The 23,488-nt window shown below is 41.1% G+C and overlaps 3 protein-coding genes and 1 pseudogene across 3 annotated transcripts; 3 read left to right on the forward strand and 1 right to left on the reverse strand.

Annotated features, from left to right (window-relative positions):
* The first annotated feature begins 99 nt into the window (after positions 1–99).
* LOC149109827 (uncharacterized) lies at positions 100–2,903 on the forward strand (annotated as a pseudogene).
* A 3,939-nt stretch (positions 2,904–6,842) lies between these two features.
* Positions 6,843–9,668, reverse strand: LOC110059286 (uncharacterized). Its single transcript, XM_020765986.2, has 2 exons — positions 9,362–9,668; positions 6,843–8,448 (listed from the first exon to the last, which is right to left on the reverse strand). The coding sequence occupies exon 2, from the start codon at positions 8,414–8,416 to the stop codon at positions 7,682–7,684; it is 735 nt and encodes a 244-aa protein (XP_020621645.2). The 5' UTR covers positions 8,417–8,448; positions 9,362–9,668; the 3' UTR covers positions 6,843–7,681.
* A 7,186-nt stretch (positions 9,669–16,854) lies between these two features.
* On the forward strand, positions 16,855–18,452 carry LOC149109828 (uncharacterized). The gene has a single exon (XM_089295054.1). It carries the CDS (start codon positions 17,056–17,058, stop codon positions 18,064–18,066), a length of 1,011 nt encoding a protein of 336 aa, XP_089151180.1. The 5' UTR covers positions 16,855–17,055; the 3' UTR covers positions 18,067–18,452.
* A 184-nt stretch (positions 18,453–18,636) lies between these two features.
* LOC110059287 (uncharacterized) lies at positions 18,637–19,823 on the forward strand. The gene has a single exon (XM_020765987.2). The coding sequence runs from the start codon at positions 18,687–18,689 to the stop codon at positions 19,290–19,292; it is 606 nt and encodes a 201-aa protein (XP_020621646.2). The 5' UTR covers positions 18,637–18,686; the 3' UTR covers positions 19,293–19,823.
* The last annotated feature ends 3,665 nt before the right edge of the window (positions 19,824–23,488 follow it).

Below are 23,488 nucleotides of genomic sequence, written 5' to 3' on the forward strand. Positions count from 1 at the left end.
ATGCTTGGGTTTGTTGAATCATTCAGTTCAACATGCTTAAAATGTTTCTGTGAAAAGAGGGACGGTCATTTCAGACATGAGAGAGTGGAAATAATTGACTTGCCCCTAAAACACATTTTTGTTGGATGATATTACTAAAAACCGCCACCGATTCCTCCAATGAAGGCTATTTTCCGCTAAATGTCACGTGACACGTCACGTGACCTATCAGAACCATAATTATACTTTAAAATGTTCAGAACACGATGTCCTGTTACCAATTAATCAAAACTATGACAAAATTCGAGAAACGAACAAACCATCGATTGATCGCTGAACGATTAAACGTCGTTATGAATGCTGAAAAACACAGCAGTTTACTCGACAAGGTGCACCGCAACAGCAAGCGCAAAATGACGCGTACTGTCCAATTACAAGCATGACGCGTACACTGTCCAATTAATGCTCAAATCGGGCTGCTGATAGCCAGTCACGTTCGAGAATTTTGTTATAGTTTTGGTTAATAATGGTAATAGGGCTGAGTGGAGTCCAATTCTGTGTGTAATCATACGAGTGATTAACAAAATCGGACGACCGCGACTCGATCACGAGTATGATTACAGACTGAATTGGACGACACGATGTCCTGTTACCAATTAATCAAAACTATGACAAAATTCGAGAAACGAACAAACCTTCGATTGATCGCTGAACGATTAAACGTCGTTGTGAATGCTGGAAAACACAGTTTACTCAACAAAGTGCACCGCAACAGCGCGCGCAAAATGACGCGTACTGTCCAGTTACAAGCATGACGCGTATACACTGTCCAATTAATGCTCAAATCGGGCTGCTGATAGCCAATCACGCACGAGAGTTTTGTTATAGTTTTGATTAATTGGTAACAGGGCTTCGCGTCGTCCAATTCCGTCATAATGGTGATTAACTGGTGATTTTGTTAATCACTCGTATGATTACAGACCGAATTGGACTCCACTCAGTCCCATTACCATTATTAATTCAGTTACGAGGCAGCCGGCAGCGTGGCCGAGTGGTTAGGGAGCCGCACTTGAGTTGTTTCACGATAGGCCTGAGTTCAACACCTCGGTCATGTTTGTTATTAGCCAACTGGTTCGCTTCCTGCCAATTGTTTTTTTTAGATAAACATTGATCCCACCTTAGACAACAGTGATTCCACCTTAGGCAACAGAATTTGAGACAAAAGAACGGTACAATAGACAGGTGTTGACCCTTAATCACACTGCATATCGTTGTCGATAACCTTCGAACGTTGCCTAACGATGTGGAAGGCCGCCATATCAGTGGAGATGTGTCAGAATGATGCACCGCGATCGTACGCCCCATACCACCTGCCCAGTGCCCATCGCCTTGAAGTTGAAAAAGCGAACGTGACGATCCTAACTTTGATATCCACGCATATATAATATTAACATCGCCGGACTAGAAACATATTTCATACTAAGAGCTTTCGGCCTTCCTTGTATGAGCCTTTTCGTGTAGAGCTCAGTTACCATTTTTGTCCTGCCCACGTTAATTCTGTTGAAATACGGATTAGTCATAACAAGCACTTCCATCAGCCTTGAGCTAATGACAGTTACCGTCACAGAATCAGAACCGCTGGCTGTACAAGTTATGATGATGTTTTGTGGTAAATAGGGATCTAGCCTGGTTTGTCATGATGTCTTCTAAAAACGTTGTCACTATTGGAAGGCTCATTCAGAAGTGCTTAAAGGAAGTTTGTTTACTTCCACAAACACCGTCGTCGAATTCCAAGGAATACAGATTCTTGAACGATAGAAAATACTGGGTGTATGACAGTTCGCCTTCTCCTCTGTACTATGATCGTCTCTTGTCGCCATTTCGTCATCTTCCCGCAGCGGGGAATGAAATTCCAATTATCACGGAGTGTAAACCAGAATCTTACCTAAAACAGCATTGGAAACAATGGCTTCCGGCTTTCCCTCCCGTAATTATCAAGTCACTGGACGAAGGACTGCAGGATGATGTCCCAGTCGTGACAACAGCGGCGTTCCAAGACATCCCAAAGTACAAACACAGCGTAAATCCGGATGTTTTGTACGAGGTACAACTCAAAAGCTCGATTCCTGACATTAAAGCACCAATGCCAAGACACATGGACGAAAACGCCATTTCTTATCCTTGTATGGTTTAAGTCAACATGAGCAGCGGCGGCCTTAGAAACTGGCTCGTTATGAATGAGGGCGAATTGTCCGCCACTTTGCAAAAACTCAGAGAGGTATGTGGCTGGAAGGGAAAGATTGTGTTCCAAGAATTTATCCCTGGGGTCAAAGAAGTGCCCAGTTTTCAAAATTATCTGCAAAAATAGGGGTAACTCTTCTGGGTCGGCACAACGACTGGCGGATTTTGTGGGTTTTCCTGGGAAAGCGGAGCGGTGGACTGGGGCAAACAAGAGATGCATGAACACCTTGCGTACGAAGAGTTCACTTTACCAATTAAGAATTACCTTCAAGAACGAGGCTACTTTGGTCTGGTCACCTTTGAGGTTTTAATTACAGATCACGGAAAGTACCTAGTCGACTTAAACCCACGAATTGGCGGCGACACCACACATTTACTACTGGCTCGTCATATGGCTTTAGATTTTGGCTCGAGACATTCAGCTATTTTCTGCTACAACAAGCACAAAACCACAGCGAAAAAGTTGGTGGAGAAGGCAAATGGCATCAACAAAAAAGGCGAAGGAATAATTATTGTACTATTTGTTGTTGATGCGGACTTAGGATGCGAGTCTTACTTGTCTATTTTTGCTAAGACGTCGGAAAAGGTGCGAAATCTCTTTCTTAACTTGAACAACTGATATCAGTATGGGTGGATTTTTTTTAAAATGACATAATAGTGGTATCAGCTTAAAAATTGAAGGTTTTTTGGTAGTAAACTACCCCAACCAAACTGGACATGTTATATCATATCGCAAACAGTGTTTCCTTTTCAATATGGTGACCGTTACAAAGGATAGAGTAATTTCGTGAGTAGAAGGTGAAGGGTTGAATGAATAACGTTTTTTTCAGTCATCTCCTCGGCGAGCTTTTATTAGCTAACTGAAAGAAAAAAAAAACATTATTCATTCACACCTTTACTTACTACTTATTTGATATAACGCGAGTCACGCGATTTTTTTTTTTTTTTCGCCACACGCACTACAAAATTTCTATTGAAACAAATGTGGTATATAAGTTAGCGAGAAACGAGGAGAATCTGTTATACACAAAGCATTGCTGAATCAATCCGAAGATCAATCGCGAAGATGTTGGTTGATCATCAACCAACATCTTCGCGAAGAACTGACACTCCGAGAAGAGGAGATTAAGGAAGACGGCGAAAAAAATGCCCTTCTATTAACGGTAAGACGTTTAAAAAGTCACCAAGTGTGTGGTTTTTTAAAGATTATCTTTGTGAAGCTTGGGGCAAAACGTTTGCGCAATGCCACACTCTTCACACGCTCAAAAAAATACCATTGTAAAATGTTAGAAACATAAAATACCTCGTCAGTAGGGCCAGTTGATTGTTGATACTAAGTATATTTCAATGATTTCTCCTGTTTCTGGATTGTATTTAATTGCTGTTCGAGAGGATTGTATGGGCGGTGTAATTGTGCTCGGGTAAAGTCCAACCTCTTTTTGGGGCAGGGAGCTTTCCAATCGCTGAATGAATGTCAAAGCCCGCGCCATCTAGATCTGCTCTATCAGTCTTATCAGTCTATAAGGCTAAAATGCTCTGAAAAGTGTCAAATTTGTTCTGATAAACTGAACGTTTCGGGCTTAGCCCTTCTTCAACAAGCCACAATGAAAGCACTATAACAAAGTCCCATTGGTATTAACGTATAATCCATTCAACGTCGGCACCAGACGGATCTTGCTTGACAATTTCAACATCTTGTCCTCCAACCCAAGGCACGCAGGATTTTCCCCGAACCTCCGCTGGTATCATATCGGCGTGAGCTATACCTCGGTGATATCCTCGTACACTCCGCTGATGCCTCGCCGTCTCCCACTGATGCCGGTTCACAGCGCTACCGACAGTCTCGATGCCAGACGTGCAAGCACATAACTTCTCAGACTTTTCTATACATCGGAGAGACTGGAAAGCGACTAGGGAACGTTTCAGCGATCACCTTCGCAGCATTCGAAACCGATCGCGCGGGTTTCCCGTAGCTGAACATTTCAACTCCGCCTCCCACTCTCTGGATGACATCATGGTCTGTGGCTTGAAACAGTGCTCTGGCAGTAACATCAGCCGCAAGCAGCATAAAATGAGATTAATCTTCAAGCTGGGCACGCTTCGACCGAACGGAGTAAACATTAACTTCGATAGGTCAATTCCGTTATATTAAAATTCTAACTTAAAAGAAATTAATTATTCATCCCTCGTCCTCGATGCGATTTCTTTTGTTTTATTCCCCTAAGCCTCGGAACCAAGTTGTTTTGTATGGCGTGGCTAAATCCACCTACCGAAGAAGGGCTAAGCCCGAAACGTTTACTTTATCAGGACAAATTTGACACTTTTCAGAGCATTTTAGCCTTATATACAACTTTTCGGCAGTGTCACGAATCGTATGCGTTTTTTGCTCATTCCTACTGAATTTCTACCAGTCTTATACCGTTTGTTTGGCCTGACTTTTGTAGAAAGTTGGTCAGTAATCAGTTCACACCCAACTTTTTCAATCGTAGGCCGGGTAACTCCTTCCAGCCCCAAAGGACGAAACATTTTCTAGCCGTGGCTAAAAAGTGCACGTGGCTGTTGTACAATAGGGACGCCAATTTCATGCATTGTAAAATCTGTACGAAAATTTTCAAAATACTGCGCTCTTTCGTCTTCCCTGGTCTTCAAGGACACCAAATGGCCACCTTGTGTCTACATCCTATTTGTCCCTATGGGTACCGGACACATGTTCATAGATCTGGGAATCACACTCTTGGGCCTAGGACTCGTAGTTTGCTGGCTGTGTGAGTCCAGAACTCACTACAGCCTTTTTCTGGGTGGATGACTGTTCCATAGGTAGCGAGGCAAAAGGCTGAATGTGAAAGGTTTACGGTCAAGCTTTTTAGAATTTACGGACATGACCTAAAGATGCAAAAGTAAAGGAAAAGAATATTATTTTTATATGGCTTTGTATTATTGTTAAGAAAAAGTAGCAAAATCAATAGTGAACAAAGCGAAGCTGTTCTTCAGGCACTTCTAAGCTAGCTAGAAAAGGCAGTATGGCAATTCACTAGGCTGGAAGAGAAAGTTAACATGTTGCGACCTATCAACATTCATAAACAACGGCCTTTCAGCTGAAAAGTTCCAACAAGTCAAATGAAGTCAAGTCATCTTTATTTAGGCAGGGTAGCCCCATCAGCCATTGGCTGATATCAAAGACTAAGACTACATGATAAAAAAAATTCAGAATTTAAAAATTACCGCAAAGTTATGTACATGCAAGGAGTGTAAAATTTGAACCAGGTTCGGTCTTCTGAAGAACAGAAATCGGGGTCAATATACAATACTTTACAACACTTGCTTCAGGACTAACTGGAATCGTTTACTTTGTAGAAAAGGGAGCTTTATTACCTCAACACAATTAACGCTGTATGGTGGCATATTACGTTATAAAATCGATAAAATGTTATGCCTTGTTCCGTCAGTCGTTTATACTAAGCTTTTGCCAATATTTAAAGCGGCTGTGATATCACCATACTAATCTGTTTATCTGTATATCGCACATTGGGAAGTAACCTTCCTCTTCGAAACAGAACCCAACTCCGTAGACAACGCTGCTTCTGCATAAAATACATCAGTGAGATCAAGACTGAAACACAAGATGGCTAATAACTACAATGGCATTAGCTTTGTCGAGGAAATACACTACTATATATTGTAGAAATATGACATCCTGAAACCTAACAAAGATACATCAGTACACAAGACAATTTAAACATGTTGAAATGAACGATTCAACGAACCCAAGCATTGCTCCGATGAAGGTTTTAGAAAAATATAATATCGATCATTTAACGTTAACAAAACAAACCCTAAATCTACACTGTTATCCTACTCCATAAACTAAACCGCGTCAATCTCCAAAAAATAAAACGCTAAACGTCAAAATATCGTATAAAGAAATCCAAAGAGTCGAGTTAGTTTTCTCCTTTCCTATAGAGTCTTTCTTTTCTTAAAGAAAGGACTTTCCTCACAATTGATCTCAAGGCTAGAAAGGATCAAGGTCTCATTTAACCGGTGGGCGGTGGGGGGGGGGGGCTCCCATGTGTAGGGGACGGGACGTTCGTCGTCTCGCTTAGGGGTGCAACTCACGAACTTTGGTCTCACTTACGGTGTTAAGGACGAACTCCAACTCCATCCACCAGGCTCATTTACTAAGTTTTCACTCTGCTGACATAGTTTGACAGATTAAATTCCCTATGATTGACAAAACTTCTCTGTTTGTGGGAACGCCATCACACTAAAGTATTAAAGTACATACTCTTCAAATAACCTTGATTCTTGGTTTGTCAGACACAATAGTTCCTTTTAGTCCTTTTACACCTAGAAATTCTCAATTTAACTTAGTAAATGAGCCTGATGGATGGGCGGGGCACTCCCATATGTCAGACAGGAAGAAGTCCAACTGGGCGTGGCTGAAGAAGTAGTTGATCTAAGAAAGATGCCACTTTAAAGAATGAGAAAAGTAAAAGCTGCCATGATTTTGATGATGACAAAGGCAGAAAGATGGTTCAGTTTTCATTGCATTGCAACTGATCTCCTTTTTACTCGACTAAGACCACAAAATTACCAACGGTTTTACTGTAGCAGGACATCACCAGTTATTTTCACATTCCATGTTATACTTTATACACATGGTAAAGAATTCAACAACAGTTCTGACAAAATTCCCTGCACATTTAACAATGAAAGCTCATTACGGCTGTCTCTTCATTCCACTGCCATCTTTGAAGCCTTTGCAACATTAGGTGTCCAGGCAAATCATTGTGAAGTGACAAGACGAGAGATTTTCAAGTAAAAGACTCGTCATATTGGGTACATTTCAAAGGTTTCTCACCCTGGAGGAGAGCCTTCCAAATACAAAGAATAGGGGTGCTCCTCGGAAATTTTGAAACGAACACCTAGGAGGTACCAAAATCTTGTTTTGTGTGAGTGGCTTAGAATTTTTTTCTCCCCTAAGAGGTACCAATTCTAAAATAACACTTGGTCACCTGTAATATTTTTTGGGCTCAAACCCAAAAGGATACTGCAAAAGCTCTCACTGTGGACCTTCTGAGGCTAAACACCCTAAAATGTATGGCGAGCACCCCCATAAGGGAGTTCCCCACCTGGGTTTCTTATATACCGCGGTCAATTCACATGTGACTATTCAAATCTCCCACAGTTCTAAAACTAAAACACTTGTCACACTGAGAAAGCTTTAAGGGTTTCTTGCCACGTCATGTGTATTCGCAGCTGCCTATTCAAATCTCGGGCAGTTTTAAAGCTTTTGTCACATTAAATACATTTGAATGCTTTCTCACCACTGTAAATTCACACGTGAGCATTCCTATTTCCCACTTTACTAAAGCTTTTGTCCCATTGTGTACATTTGAAGGGTTCCACACCACTGTGTCATCAAGTAGTGTTGCAAATTGGCAGATCAACTAAAACATCTGTCTCACTGAGAACATCTGAAGGGTTTCACGCCACTGTGAATTCGCATGTGAGTATTCAAATTTCCCACAGTTCTAAAGCTTTTGTCACATTGAGTACATTTGAAGGGTTTCTCGCCACTGTGAATTCTCAGATGAGTATTCAAATGTCCCGACTTTCTAAAGCTTTTGTCACATTGAGTACATCTGAAGGGTTTCTCACCACTGTGTATCATCATGTGATATTTTAAACTGCCAGACTGACTAAAACATCTGTCACATTGAGTGCATTTGAAGGGTTTCTCACCACTGTGCTTTCGCAGATGAGTATTTAAATTTCCCACAGAACTAAAGCTTTTGTCGCATTGAGTACATTTGAAGGGTTTCTGGCCACTGTGACTTCGCACGTGAGTATTCAAATTTCCCGCAGTCCTAAAGCATTTGTCACATTGAGTACAGTTGAAGGGTTTCTGGCCATTGTGAGTCTTTAAGTGTGAACATAAACCTGCTGATTGCTTAAAGCATTTTCCACACTGAGTACATTTGAAGGGTCTCTCGTCACTGTGAATTTGCACATGATTATTCAGTTTCTTTCTAGTACTAAAGCTTTTGTCACATTGAGTACAGTTGTAGGGTCTTTCATCACTGTGAATTCTAAAGTGACCTTGTAGATCTCCTGCCGTTTGAAAACGTTTTTCGCAGTGAACACATTTGTAAGGTTTTTCACCACTGTGAATGATGCCATTACATATACTTGCCATGTTCACATCTGTTCAAAACCTCAGTTTCAACACTGAAATGAAATATAATGCTCTAGTCAAATTTTAAACTATTACAGAACTAAGAGTTATTCATTTGTATACAGTATTGGGTAATTGTGAGTGCAATTAAGAATTCACCTTTGCCTACCCATCAGGATGGCATAGAAAACTGTGATAAGGTCTATTAGTGCAAAATACAGCAGTGAACCCAACAATCACATAATTTTGAGGAAAGTGTAATTGTTATGATTAGTTAGGTAATTGGCATGTATAAATGGGTACTGGAGAAATTATTGCTGGGGGGAGGTACAACCAGATGAACTAGCATCCCATCCAAGGAAGAGTAAAAATACTCCTTGTTGCTTCAATGTGCTGAAAGGTGGGATAAGCTCCAGAAGTGTGGACCACTTGACCCAACACAGATTTAAGTTTTCCTCAGGAAATTAGGAAACTCTATTCAACTGATCTGTAACAGGGTAGAGTAGGACTGGGAACATAGCTGGATTGAATTCCGAGGTTGTACTCATGCTCAACTGAATGAAAACACGCCATTAAGAATAAAACCTGCTGCCATAATCCGTGATCTTTGAAGATTAAATTTAATCCGGAAGCCCGTGGACGCATCCGTTCCCGTTCCTGACTTTCAAGATGGCGGGGCATTACATTACTATCCTCTGAGTGATCGAAGGAAATGTTTGCTTCTCATTCAACAACAGAAACCACAATACATCTAATTCAAAGGCATGCTCTCATCAGGGTCAGCGATTAAATTCTTAACTGCACTGCACTGAAACAAATCGCCGGACAGACATGCTGAAAATCACTCGACAGCGGAGCAAGATTCATCATTGAATCACTTGCAAACAGTCAGTGGGGATATAACCGTAAAACAGTTCTTCAGTATTATGCTATGAGTTTAAAGTGCTACAGATATTTAATGCTCACCTTCTTCTTCTTGTGAAGACGTTTTGGAAACGTCGAGGTTTTGAATTGTCTGCTTCACTCTAATAAGAGGATCCGGCGGAAATCAAACCTTTCCAGACACCGATATCACCAATTTCTTATCCTGATTCAGTGTTATCCAATGGTGTTTTCCCTTTAATAAACTTGGTAGCTTGACTTTGCCTGCTTCTCCTTTGACCTGGATGTTTCAAACTTACTGATCGATGGTGGGATTCAGCCCAGAGAAACTGGAAAAGTGCACTACCCATCCCCTCTTGGTAGGGTTCTAGCACTCAAGCGTCACGTGTTAAGAATGGCTGACTGTTAGGATCGAGAACCGCCGGTCAACGACCCATTGGGCAAATCGCTCATATTTTGCCCAAAGATACCCTTAGGTGACCTAATTCTAAAAATCATATTTCAAGGTTCCAGCGAATTTTTATTTTTCAGAAATTCGCGAAAATTTGAAAGCGCGGTCAAAGTGCGGTTTTTCGTGTAATAAAATGACCGAAATAAGGTGCGAGGACGAAGCGCTGGTAAAGTCTTAAAATAAATTCAATTGACTTCAAACTTCACACAAATGTGGAACAACCACTCTAATTTATTCCTCGTTTTAAACTAATCTCAGAGATGTTGATATAGTGGTTTTCCGAACCATTTTAAAAACACCTATGAAGCGTGTGAAAAATAACGGCAAAATATAGGTCATGTTTAACAGCGTAAAAATGCATCTGGTACCTCACTTTCCGATTATTTTACTCTACAGCCTAGAAATATCATTATTAAACATATATCATGCCAAGTTTCATGCTCGAACTCGCAGTATTTCCCTTTGAGAAAAACGAAAATCTATGTCAATGTGTTGGGCGCAAATAACACAATAATTATACACGAACAAGAGACAAATCAGTTTCAACGGCGAAAGTAAAAGGCCATCATTCATTAAAATCCCGTCAATTCACTGCTATCAGTAGAAACATAATGTCCACTACATAGAAACTGTTTTTAGACGTTTTCGAAACATTGCGCGTTAACTTTGTTTAATTTCCTGTCCGCCGTCATGTCTAGTCTGTCATCGCGTGTATTTCATTAATGTAAACAACACTCTGAATGGTTTTCACGACAAACGCAAGAGATTTCCTGTAACCTTAATGTTTTCGGTTCACCAAAACGCTTTAAGTTCGTTATGACACAATAATGGGTCAACTTGGAATGCTGTTTAGCATTAAGGACGTTAAAGGACTGTAAATTAATCGAGTTGAAATATCTTGAAGCAAATCAAAATCGCGCCCTTATTCTAATTTGGCAAACAGCCGACCTCCGTTCAAGTTCAAGAAGTCGAGAGGTTAATTCGGCAATGTATTACCGGTACAACAACAAAATCAAACCGCGGTCATCAAAAGTGTAAGTTTAAAAGTGTAGTGGCAAGTCCCAAATAAATTTCGCCTTTCTAAAATGGAAACAAGAAGTGAAACGCTCTGACCCGAAACAAATAAACAAAATATTAATACGACTAATTTAATCCGAAAATGTTACAGGAAACATACCTAAAAGCCGTCGATTCCCATCAATACCACTCCACACTGCCTTAAAGAGCCCAAGCTTTCTGCTGTAAGAATCAGGGGCCTCAGGAATCTGTTTTTATCATATCGGCAACCATGCTGCGTGGCTGATATTCGAGACTCAGTAAAAGTTGTCACACAACCGTACGAGCAGCCCAGTCACGCTTTCACTGCTCTTGCGCAAATGCTCCACATTTCGCAATTTACATAAACCGATTACAAGTTTAAAGTAGTGACAGTAGATTGAAATGCGCTTCTTAAAGCTGACCTATCCAGGAGCAATTATTTCTCGTTCTTGAATGGCTCTTAGTTGTAGCTACAGTCGGAAGGGGAGGGGGGGGGGGGGGGGGGGGGGGGAGGGGGGTACTCCTGGAAATTTCGGATATCTGTACGCCGTGGAAGATTAAGTGGTCTCCAGCTCTTAACGCCAACACTGACACACCAGATGATTCTCGAAGTATCACAGGGATCACTAAGCTAAATAATTTTGAGTTTAGCTCCGCTGAGTCAATTACCTGTTGGCGCGCATATTGCATTGACCGTGGACAGGTGGAAAAACAGTTAAACAGGAAAAGCCTGGTGCACATTGTAATTTAGCGTTGTTCAACACGCAATCGGTCAGGTTGTAATGCTAATCGTATTTGACAGAATCTCAAGTTTTCTTTCGACACATACTGGGGTGACATACTCCTAGATGGGTGTGACCGGGAGCCATGAGTCAAGTCAGTCAACTCGCAAAGCTTAACAGAAGAGTGATAGTGAACCACTGGTGGAAGGACTGCAGATTGTCCCTACGCTTTACCCTGATAGGCCTCTGTTTTATTCTAATGAACTGATGCTGTGACAATGATGCCATTTAGCTTTATGAACATGCTAATGGTCAAGGGTTTCTTTTGCAGTATAAAATAATCATAAATAAGTAGTTCTTTGTGAAAAACTATTTTCAGGAAAGTAAGCTGTTTGGGAGATCTATGTTTTCAGATTTTCTAGAGTGATTAGTTTGTTAAGGCACTGTTGCGCTGCATCTACGCGCAGTGTCGGAAACAAAATGCATTAGATCATCTAATTTTAAGTCGATAAAGGTAAATTAATCGTTGCAGCGAATTTGGAAAGGGTGACTCAAATCAAAAGGGTGATTCAAACCTCGTTCCTAGAGTCTCTCATCTTACCACCCGACTGGAGTACGCTCCAGGGTGCGGTAAGATGAGAGACCCTGGGAACGAGGTTGAGACGATTCGGCCATGAGTTTTTCCTCTAAAGGGTCTTCCTCCTCTACTCCCTCTCCCTCTCTACAAAAATTTAACGATCCTCCCCGCCCCTAAAAACTAGCACCTGAAAAAGACGAATATTATAAGGATCCTGGGCTCTGCGCATTTCCCGCGCCACCATTTCGGCGTCAAGCTTTCGGCCTGTCGTTTGACCAGTGCGGAATTTTGCCATAAGATACGAGTGCTGCTTGTCACTGACAGCCCTGAGAGCCCAACCCTCTTTTGAAACAACAAGGGCTTCTTGGTGACCTATTGTGGCTTTGAGTAACGCGCCAACGCTTGCTCCAAGCAGGGTTTGTAGCACATTTTGGCTAAGTCCATAAGGGAATGTCTCTCCAGTGACTGAGTATATTTCTCCAGAGACAAGTGCCTCTCTAAAGTGGACAGGCTATGAAAGACACGAATGCAGCTGCCTTGAAGACATTAATACACCCCTGCCATGCATGGTTACTATCCATGGAAGCATCACCAGACGCTTTCTCGGTCACACCCGTTGATAATGGCACCGATGTTGGGGTCGCAGTGCCTTTTTAGAAAATGACCTGAAGTCTCCTTTAGAGAATGATGTTTCCAGCAGAAATAAAGAAAGAGCGATGTCTGACTACATTGCAAAAGAAACCCTTGACAATTAGTATGTTCGTAAAGCTAAATAGTATTATTGTCACAGCATCAGTTCATTAGAATAAAACAGAGGCCTATCAGGGTAAAGCGTAGGGACAATCTGCAGTCCTTCCACCAGTGGTTCACTATCACTCTTCTGTTAAGCTTTGCGAGTTGACTGACTTGACTCATGGCTCCCGGTCACACCCATCTAGGAGTATGTCACCCCAGTATGTGTCGAAAGAAAACTTGAGATTCTGTCAAATACGATTAGCATTACAACCTGACCGATTGCGTGTTGAACAACGCTAAATTACAATGTGCACCAGGCTTTTCCTGTTTAACTGTTTTTCCACCTGTCCACGGTCAATGCAATATGCGCGCCAACAGGTAATTGACTCAGCGGAGCTAAACTCAAAATTATTTAGCTTAGTGATCCCTGTGATACTTCGAGAATCATCTGGTGTGTCAGTGTTGGCGTTAAGAGCTGGAGACCACTTAATCTTCCACGGCGTACAGATATCCGAAATTTCCAGGAGTACCCCCTCCCCCCCCCCCCCCCCCACCCCCCTCCCCTTCCGACTGTAGCTACAACTAAGAGCCATTCAAGAGCGAGAAATAATTGCTCCTGGATAGGTCAGCTTTAAGAAGCGCATTTCAATCTACTGTCACTACTTTAAACTTGTAATCGGTTTATGTAAATTGCGAAATGTGGAGCATTTGCGCAAGAGCAGTGAAAGCGTGACTGGGCTGCTCGTACGGTTGTGTGACAACTTTTACTGAGTCTCGAATATCAGCCACGCAGCATGGTTGCCGATATGATAAAAACAGATTCCTGAGGCCCCTGATTCTTACAGCAGAAAGCTTGGGCTCTTTAAGGCAGTGTGGAGTGGTATTGATGGGAATCGACGGCTTTTAGGTATGTTTCCTGTAACATTTTCGGATTAAATTAGTCGTATTAATATTTTGTTTATTTGTTTCGGGTCAGAGCGTTTCACTTCTTGTTTCCATTTTAGAAAGGCGAAATTTATTTGGGACTTGCCACTACACTTTTAAACTTACACTTTTGATGACCGCGGTTTGATTTTGTTGTTGTACCGGTAATACATTGCCGAATTAACCTCTCGACTTCTTGAACTTGAACGGAGGTCGGCTGTTTGCCAAATTAGAATAAGGGCGCGATTTTGATTTGCTTCAAGATATTTCAACTCGATTAATTTACAGTCCTTTAACGTCCTTAATGCTAAACAGCATTCCAAGTTGACCCATTATTGTGTCATAACGAACTTAAAGCGTTTTGGTGAACCGAAAACATTAAGGTTACAGGAAATCTCTTGCGTTTGTCGTGAAAACCATTCAGAGTGTTGTTTACATTAATGAAATACACGCGATGACAGACTAGACATGACGGCGGACAGGAAATTAAACAAAGTTAACGCGCAATGTTTCGAAAACGTCTAAAAACAGTTTCTATGTAGTGGACATTATGTTTCTACTGATAGCAGTGAATTGACGGGATTTTAATGAATGATGGCCTTTTACTTTCGCCGTTGAAACTGATTTGTCTCTTGTTCGTGTATAATTATTGTGTTATTTGCGCCCGACACATTGACATAGATTTTCGTTTTTCTCAAAGGGAAATACTGCGAGTTCGAGCATGAAACTTGGCATGATATATGTTTAATAATGATATTTCTAGGCTGTAGAGTAAAATAATCGGAAAGTGAGGTACCAGATGCATTTTTACGCTGTTAAACATGACCTATATTTTGCCGTTATTTTTCACACGCTTCATAGGTGTTTTTAAAATGGTTCGGAAAACCACTATATCAACATCTCTGAGATTAGTTTAAAACGAGGAATAAATTAGAGTGGTTGTTCCACATTTGTGTGAAGTTTGAAGTCAATTGAATTTATTTTAAGACTTTACCAGCGCTTCGTCCTCGCACCTTATTTCGGTCATTTTATTACACGAAAAACCGCACTTTGACCGCGCTTTCAAATTTTCGCGAATTTCTGAAAAATAAAAATTCGCTGGAACCTTGAAATATGATTTTTAGAATTAGGTCACCTAAGGGTATCTTTGGGCAAAATATGAGCGATTTGCCAAATGGGTCGTTGACCGGCGGTTCTCGATCCTAACAGTCAGCCGTTCTTAAGTATGTTCTGTGGCCGTTTGCTCGACTGGGGTTGAATTGTCAAGTTCTGTGTCAAATTCTCTTCTTTTCCTGCCAAGAAGGTAAACTTCACAATATCCGTAGCACTTTGAACTGATAACCATAATACTTAAGGACCGTTTTACGGCTATATCCCCACTGACTGTTTACTAGTAATTCAATGATGAATCTCGTTCCGCTGTCGTGCAATTTTTAGCAAGTCTGTTCGAGCGATTTGTTTCAGTGCAGTGAAGTTAAGAATTTAATCGCTGTCTTTATAGTTTATATCCCTGATGAAAACATGCCTTTGAATGAGATTTATTGTGGTTTCTGATGTTGAATGAGAAGCAAACATTACCTTCGATCACTCAGAGGATAATAAAGTAATACCGCGCCATTTTGAAAATTCGGAACTGGAACACATCGGGCTTTCGGATTAAATTTAATCTTCAATTATCGCGGATTATAGCAGCAGGTTTTGTTCTCTGTGGCATGTTTTCTTTCAGAGATTGAACATGAGTACAATTTGTTTATTGCATCCAGCTTTGTTCCCTGTGCTACTCTACCCTGTTGGTGAAGGAGGCTCCTAATTTCCTGAGGGAATGTTAAGTCTATGTAGGGCCAAGTGGTCAATAATGCTGGGGCTTATTCCACTTTTCCATAATATGAAGCAACAAGGAGTATTTCCACTCTCCCCTGGATGTGACGCTAGTCCATCACAGAGTCACCCCTTAGCATGAAATTTAGTGCTACCCTCTTATACACCTGGATGGAAAGAGGCACTGTGAGATAAATGTATCTTGTCCATGAATACACCATAATTACTCCGACCAGGGCTGGAACCCAGATCACTCGTTGTGGAGTCCAATGCGGAAACCATTAGGCCACATGATGCCTTCAATTAATTCCTACATCCAACTCCACACCTTCACCACACCACCATTTTTCTGAGTAATCAGTCAATATTTTCCCAGAGATTCCTGTTGTAGGAAAATACAGGATACAGTCATCTAAAAACAGTGGAACCCTGTTAATATGACCACCTTCGGGCCATGAGAAATTGGTCGTAATGGGGTGGTCATATTAACGAGGTAGGGTCACATTATGATGCAACACTCTTTAAATAGTACTGATTATATGAATACCTTTTACAGTTATTCTTCAACTTTACAACACCAATTCATTGCAACTGAACACAGCTCAGTACCTATTTATGAGATTGTTTCTCTCTTCATTCAGTTTCCTCACCAGTCAATTTAACTGGTCATATTAACAGGGTAATTCTACAAAGAAAATAAGGACTGAGCACTCCAAAATGTGGTTGTTGGTTGTAATAATGGGGTGGTCGGATTAACAAAGTTTTCAGGTAAGAGAATGTAGAAGTCATAATAAAGGGGTGGTCATTTTATCGGGTTGGTCATATGGCAGGGTTCCACTGTATAAGAGTTCTGAAACCTAGATTGACAAAAATGATCTGAGCTATGATTGGTTTAAACAGCAGCAATTGGTGATTCATTAACTTTTAGTATAACCTTTAGCTTACAGGACAAACAACAACATGCGTAACTTATTATATGACTGAGAAAACTACTTCAATATTATTGGCTGAGAGCAGGTAAATTTATCATTCATTTGTAATTTGCACTCCAGTTCAAACTCATATGGGCAGGTTCCTAATTTTCTTAGTCATATAATAAATGAGCAATGTATGAAAATTCTTATAAGTAGTTTTTTTGAAAAACATTTCAGAATAAAAACTAGCGGTAAAAAACGACGTTTCGATCTCTCTGAGATCATTTTCAGGTTGAAGAAAAAAAAGAATGAAATATACATATATAAGTACAAATTAGGGCGTGAGAATGTCAAACGATGTGGAAGTTGACGATCACAGTATCCTTGTTTCATATGACGTAACTTCGCTCTTTACCAATGTCCCTGTTGATGAGACGATACAAATTCTAGCTGAAAAGGCATTTAAGGACGACTGGTTCAATAAACAGCATAATCTCAACATTACAAAATCAGACTTGGTAGAGTTGCTAAATATTGCCACCAAGAACCAGCCTTTTCAGTTCGAGGGGAGTTTGTATGAACAAACCGATGGTGTTGTCATGGGTTCGCCACTTGGACCCCTAATGGCCAACGTATTTATGTGCAGTATCGAAGATCGACTTCAGGACCAAGGCAAGTTACCCGAGTTCTACAAACGCTATGTGGATGACACATTGAGCATAATGCCTGACACCGAAACAGCTGAAGCATTCGTGTCCTCTCTAAATGAGAGTCATCCATCTGTCAGCTTCACCATGGAACTTGGCGAACACGGTAAACTTCCTTTCCTGGGAACGCACATCAGGAAATGCAGTGGTCGCCTGGAGACAAGGGTGTACAGAAAACCAACTGACACCGGATTATTACTACATTACAAGAGCCACGTCGACGTTAGATACAAGAAGTCAATGCTGAAAACAATGCTGGATCGTGCCTTTAAACTCTCATCTACCTGGCAACTGTTCCACCTGGAATGTGATCGTCTCACACAGACGTTCTCCCGACTTCAGTACCCAGCGCAATTGATACAATCGACCATCAGTAATTTTGTCACCAAGAAAGTTTCTGGCGATCCAATTTCTACTCGAGCACGTAACGTGGATGAAGCGCCTGTCAGAATAGTGTTACCTTTCAAGGATCAGGTATCGGCCAATTCCACGCGAAGGCAACTTGGGGAACTAGGCCGAAAAATTGGAATTGATATTCGTCCCGTGTATACAAGCCGCAAGATCGGACACGGGGTCAAACCAAAAGAAAAGAAGCCGCCTATCATTAACCAGCAACGCGTTGTTTACTACTACAAGTGTGGTTTGTGTGATGCAAACTATGTCGGGTACACGTGCCGACACCTCTATCAACGCGTTGAGGAACACAAAGGATCGTCTTCAATAGGGAATCACATCAAAGAGCAGCATGGAACGGTCCCAAGTGACATATATCGTGACTTTAAGATCTTGAGAAAGTGCCAAAGTAAATTCGACTGCCTGGTCTACGAAATGTTCTTTATAAAGGAGCTTAAGCCAACCTTGAACAAACAGTCAGATTCAATCCGTGCAAAGTTATTTATATAGGTTTTTTTTTGTAGTATTTTATTTTATTATTTTAACACTTACATTTTAGCGCTTGTATTTACATCATTTATCGTTTGACATTCTCACGCCCTAATTTGTACTTATATATGTATATTTCATTCCGTTTTTTCTTCAACTTGAAAATGATCTCAGAGAGATCGAAACGTCGTTTTTTACCGCTAGTTTTTATTCTGAAATGTATGAAAACTTGAGCAATTAAGGATTTACGCTGCTCGTAATTTGGAGAGAGTTCTTAAATATGACTTGTAAAATCCTTAACTTCAGTTGCATTCAAACAATTCCTTTTGTTAATAAATAACTCTTACTTCTGTTATAGTTAACATTTTGCTGCAACAATATGTTATTACTTTTTTGTGTTTGAAAGGTTTTCAGGACTCAGGAACAGATGTGAATGTGGCAAGTATATATATGCAACATTCACAGTGGTGAAAAACCTCACAAATGTGTTCACCTTGCCAAACGTTTTACTGAGTGGGCAAGAAATTTGTGGAGTCACCTTAAAATTATAGGAACGAGAGACTGTGCAAATGCACTCAATGTGACAAATGCTTTAAGCAAGTTTAGCAGGTTTATATTCACACTTGAAGATTCACTGTGTTATGAAACCCTTCAAGTGTTCTCAATGCGACAGGTGTTTTAGCCAGGCAAGCAATTTGCAACGTCACCTGATGATACACAGTGATGAGAAAGCCTTCAAGTGTACTCAGTGTGATAGGTGTTTTAGCCAGTCAGGCAATTTGCAACGTCACATGATGATACACCGTGGTGAGAAACCCTTTAAATGTACCCAATGTGACAAAAGCTTTAATACTGTGGGAAATTTGAATACACACATGCGAATTCACAGTGGCGTGAAACCCTTCAAATGTACTCAATGTGACAGGTGTTTTATTCAGTCAGGCAGTTTGCAATATCACATGATGATACACAGTGGTGTGAAACCCTTCAAATGTACTCAGTGTGACAAAAGCTTTAGAACTGCAGGAAATTTGAATAGTCACGTGCCAATTCACAGTGGCTTGAAACCCTTCAAATGTACTCAATGTGACAAAAGCTTTAGAAGGGCGGGAAATTTGAATAATCACGTGCGAATTCACAGTGGCGTGAAACCCTTCAGGTGTACCAAGTGCGACAAGTGCTTCACTCGTATGGAAAGTCTCTTACATCATAACAGATCATTTCACAGTGATTTGCCGCACAAGTGAAGACAATTTAGCGAAAGTTTCAAAGATGGCAATGGATTGAAGAGACACGTGTGTAAGGAGCTTTCCTTAGAAGATCGGAAGAAATTCACCCGTTGAATGTGCGGGGAGTTTTTACACAACTGTTGTGGTATTCTTTACCATATGTAAAAACATGGGATGCGAAAAAACTACACTTGAGATGTTCTGCTAAATTAGTAAAACCGTTGGTGGATTGTCATTGAGAATTGTTAGCCATAAAAGACTAAGAGTGAAATGTGCTGGCAAATCAAGAATCAAGTTTATTTGAAGAGCATGTAGTCACGCAGCAGAGAAGTTCGTTTAATCCTAGGGAATCTGTCCAACATTATCAGGGTAGTGAGCCCGGTGGAGGGGTGGGGCACTCCCATATGTCAGAGGGGAAGGAGCCCAGTCTGGGTGTGGCCGGAGAAGTATTTGATCTAAAAAACAATCAGGAAAGTAAAAGCTGCCATGATTTTAATGATGTTAAAGAATTAATTCAGTAAAGATGGTTCAGTTTTGATGACATTGCAACTGATCTCCTTTGTATTCAGCGAAGACCACAAAATCAGCATGATGGCATTTTGTTTTGTTTATTTTTTCCGAATATGTTGAGCGCAACCCTGAAAGATACCTCGAAAGCTAAGTGAGACCAAGGTCGTGAGTTGCACTCCTAAGCGAGACGATGAACGTCCCGTTTCCTTTCTTATGGGAGTCCTTGACCCCCACCCCCCCCCCCCCCTCACCCCCCAACAGCTCCACCCCGGTTAAAAGAGTCCTTGCTACAAGAAAGGAAGGACTCTATAAGACTTCACCTTTTTTATTTCTTTTTACGATGTTTTAATGCGTTCAGCATTTTTATTTAATGGAGATTAGCACAACACGTTTCAAGGGTGGTCTATCTTTTAGTATTAACGAAAGAGTTGTTTCCATTTAAGAAATAGAAAACGTGCACCGTGTTTCTATCGAGTTTTAGTATAAATCTACTAACGTTCTATCACGAATGCTATTCTGTGATAGATACCGAGTAGCGTAGCAGTGTGCCATTGTTAAGAAAATGACGGCCGCTTGGCGTTTTCGAAGTGTCTGTGAAGAGGATTTGAATAAAGTTTTGAACGACTAGGAGATTTATACTAGAAAAATCATATTATTCGCTCTCGATTTCTATGCGTGATAGTTGACTCGGGCTGCGCCCTCGTTAACTATTACGCGATAGAAATCTCGAGCTCATGATCTAATTGTTTAATAGACACACGATTTTAGCCAATCAGCGCGCGTATTTTCTTAGGACTGTTTCCTAAATAGTTTATGCAATATGATTACAGTGCAGATTTAGGTTTTGCTTTGTTAACGTTAAATCATATTAGATTTATCTAAAACCTTGATCACAGCAATGCTTGGACACGTGAAATAATTCAGTTTAACATGTTTACAATGTAAAATTGTTTTTTGTACGGAGATATCTTTGTTAGGTCTCAGGATGTTACATTCCCACAATATACAGTACGGCCGTTTCCCCGACAAAGCTGATGCCATAGTGTTAAGTAAACTATCTTGTGTTGCAGTGTTGATCTCACTGCTGTATTCTATCCAGAAGCAGCGTTGTCTACGGAGTTAGGTTTTGTTTCGGACAGAAAGGTTACTTCCCAATATACGATACGCAGATAAACATATTAGCATGGTGATATGACGACAAGTTTATTACGAAAGCTTATAAACGATAATAAACTGACAGAAACAATGTAGGACAATATTTATTGATTTCAAAAAATATGCCATAATATCGCGTTAATTGTGTTGAGCTAATAAAGTTCCATTTTCTACAAAGTAAAGAAAAGTAAATGATCACAGTTTGTCCTGTAACAAGTGTTATCAAGTTGTACTATGCTAACCCTGATGTCTCTCATTTGGAGGACCGACCCTGGTAGAACTGTTCAAATCGTACTGTTCAGCTCAAAGGCTGTTGTTCAAGAACATTGTTGGTAAATCGCACTATGTTAGTGGCCGAGTGGACTGCTATACCGCTTTTCCCAGTCAGCTTAGAAGTGCATGAACAACAGCTTCGTTTTGTTCACTCGTGATTGTGCTGCACTCATGACTTCTCTGCCTCGTTCCAAAGCGTCCTCGTTCCTAAGCCTTAAAACGCAGTACCATGCGGCACCGTGCTTCCTGTTTTCCGCCTTTCACCCTAAAAATACAACAGCGCCAAGGGAGGAGGCAGGGCTTCATATGTCTGGTTGCCGTCAAGTATACTCCCAAACTCCCATATAAAAAGGACGGGGATGCTCGTCGGAAATCTTGAGAAGAATCCCTAAGGGACCATTCATTATTTATGCCTGGGTGGGGGCTGTCAAAAACGAGCTCGAGGAGGGGGCCCGTTTTAAAATTTTCTTGAACTTTTCGTGCAAAGAAGAATTAACTGTTCTTTTATAAGTTTCTGATTTTACTAGGCTATCAATCAAGGTCATACAGAGTATGTGAGGTTTCAAAATACTATTTTTGGAATGATGACAGTTTCATAAGACGTGAGAATTGTGAGCGCGTCTGTTTCCCACTGCGATTTGAGTGCGTTTGAACAACACTCACGCTTTCGGGCATTGTGTACTTTTTACAGGCAATAAGGTCACTCCCCTCCACCCCCACCAAGTCCGAAGGTGCCTGTACGCCTATTTTTGCACTTTCCGTTCCGAACCGCCCGATTCTAGAGGTGCTGCCATGATATTCAATACTTACAGGGGTGTACCTGGCTTATGACTGGGTATTGGGGCGCAGGCAGAGGTTTGAATCCATGCCCCTCTAACGGACAAAGAAAATGTATGCCCATGCAGAAGAACCACCTTTATTCTACAAACCTGTTGGAGACGAAGAACCTCAGAACTAGGTGAAATTAGGCCATACTAGCAACCATACAATTACTGTCGTGTCCTAAAAGTTATCTGATGTGGCCGTGATGGTCTGCCAAGTATGAGCAGACACCTCCGACACCAGATTGCTGAGTACTGTATAAAAAGCAGTCATGCAATCATGAGGTTGAAACCCTGTTTAGGACAATCTTACATGAATTACTACGATTATCAGTTGAGTAAGGCGGGACGAAAGTCTGGTCACCAAGTTTTAACGTAAAACTCGTGCTATTGTCACGAGCAACTGGCTCCGTATCCATTGGCAACTTGTCGGCCTTTGACGTCATTGGCAGCAAAGCGCGCGAAATTGTAGGCGACGCGACAGGCGACCAACGGCTGTTGATATTGTTACCAACGGAAACGAGGTAAGTTGCCCGTGACAACACCATAATTTTAAGGCCAAAACTTCGTAACCAAACTTCCCTCGTGCCTTACTCAACTGATAATCGTAGTATATACCTTGCCCAGGGCTGAGGCCAAAAACTGATACCCTTTCCTCGCGGCACGTCCACGTATGCGCCCTACCATATGAGAGAGCCGAGGGAGTCAGGGAAGAAAACCACGACGGCAAAGGCAACGGCAACGTCGCTAAACAAAAAGATGTAATGAGCAGGACAATAGCTGTGCACGTACGTTATAATTCTTGGTTCATTACTTTGCTGTCCTCTGCAAAACAACGTGAAATGACTATTTTTTTAAATTTCTATTTCGAAATTAACGCTGTGTTCCATATCCAGCCTTGACACTGAGAAACAAACTAAATGACTTTTAAGTATCGCGAGATTCGTGGGTAAAATATAAGTTTATTTTTTTAATCGCCGTTGTCCTGGCGTCGCCTTCGTGGTTTCTTAAACTCCCTACTATTAACCCCAATAAAGACAACGTCAGACGAAACAAGTAAAATTTATTCCCATTCAAAGAAACACGGTTCCCGTTTTGCGTTCAATGATCAAAGATAAGTACTAGATACTTAGAGTGTTACGCCAGCATTAGAACGAGCGAGTATCGCATAACGTAACAGTAACAGCAACCAGACATTTGAAGCCCTGCCTCCTCCCTTGGCGCTGTTTTATTTTGATGGTGAAAGGCGGTAAACAGGAAGCGCGGTGCTTCATGGTACCGCGGTTTAAGGCCTGGAAATTAGCACGCCTAGGAACGAGGCAGTCAAGTGACGTGTGCAGCAAAATCACGAGTGGACGAAACGAAGCTGTTCTTTATGCACTTCTCAGGTGGCTGGGAAGAGAAGTATTGCAATCCTCTCGTTTTAGGACAGAATGGAATCATCTTCATCATCAT

Source organism: Orbicella faveolata, unplaced genomic scaffold (assembly GCF_042242905.1).
Source record: "Orbicella faveolata isolate gen_17 unplaced genomic scaffold, um_ofav_v1 contig_25, whole genome shotgun sequence".
NCBI lineage: Eukaryota > Metazoa > Cnidaria > Anthozoa > Scleractinia > Merulinidae > Orbicella > Orbicella faveolata.

Bases quoted from the DNA above. Each gene is read 5' to 3' on its own strand.
- LOC110059286 (XM_020765986.2), bottom strand. From the start codon at position 8,416: ATGGCAAGTATATGTAATGGCATCATTCACAGTGGTGAAAAACCTTAC.
- LOC149109828 (XM_089295054.1), top strand. From the start codon at position 17,056: ATGGGTTCGCCACTTGGACCCCTAATGGCCAACGTATTTATGTGCAGT.
- LOC110059287 (XM_020765987.2), top strand. From the start codon at position 18,687: ATGAAACCCTTCAAGTGTTCTCAATGCGACAGGTGTTTTAGCCAGGCA.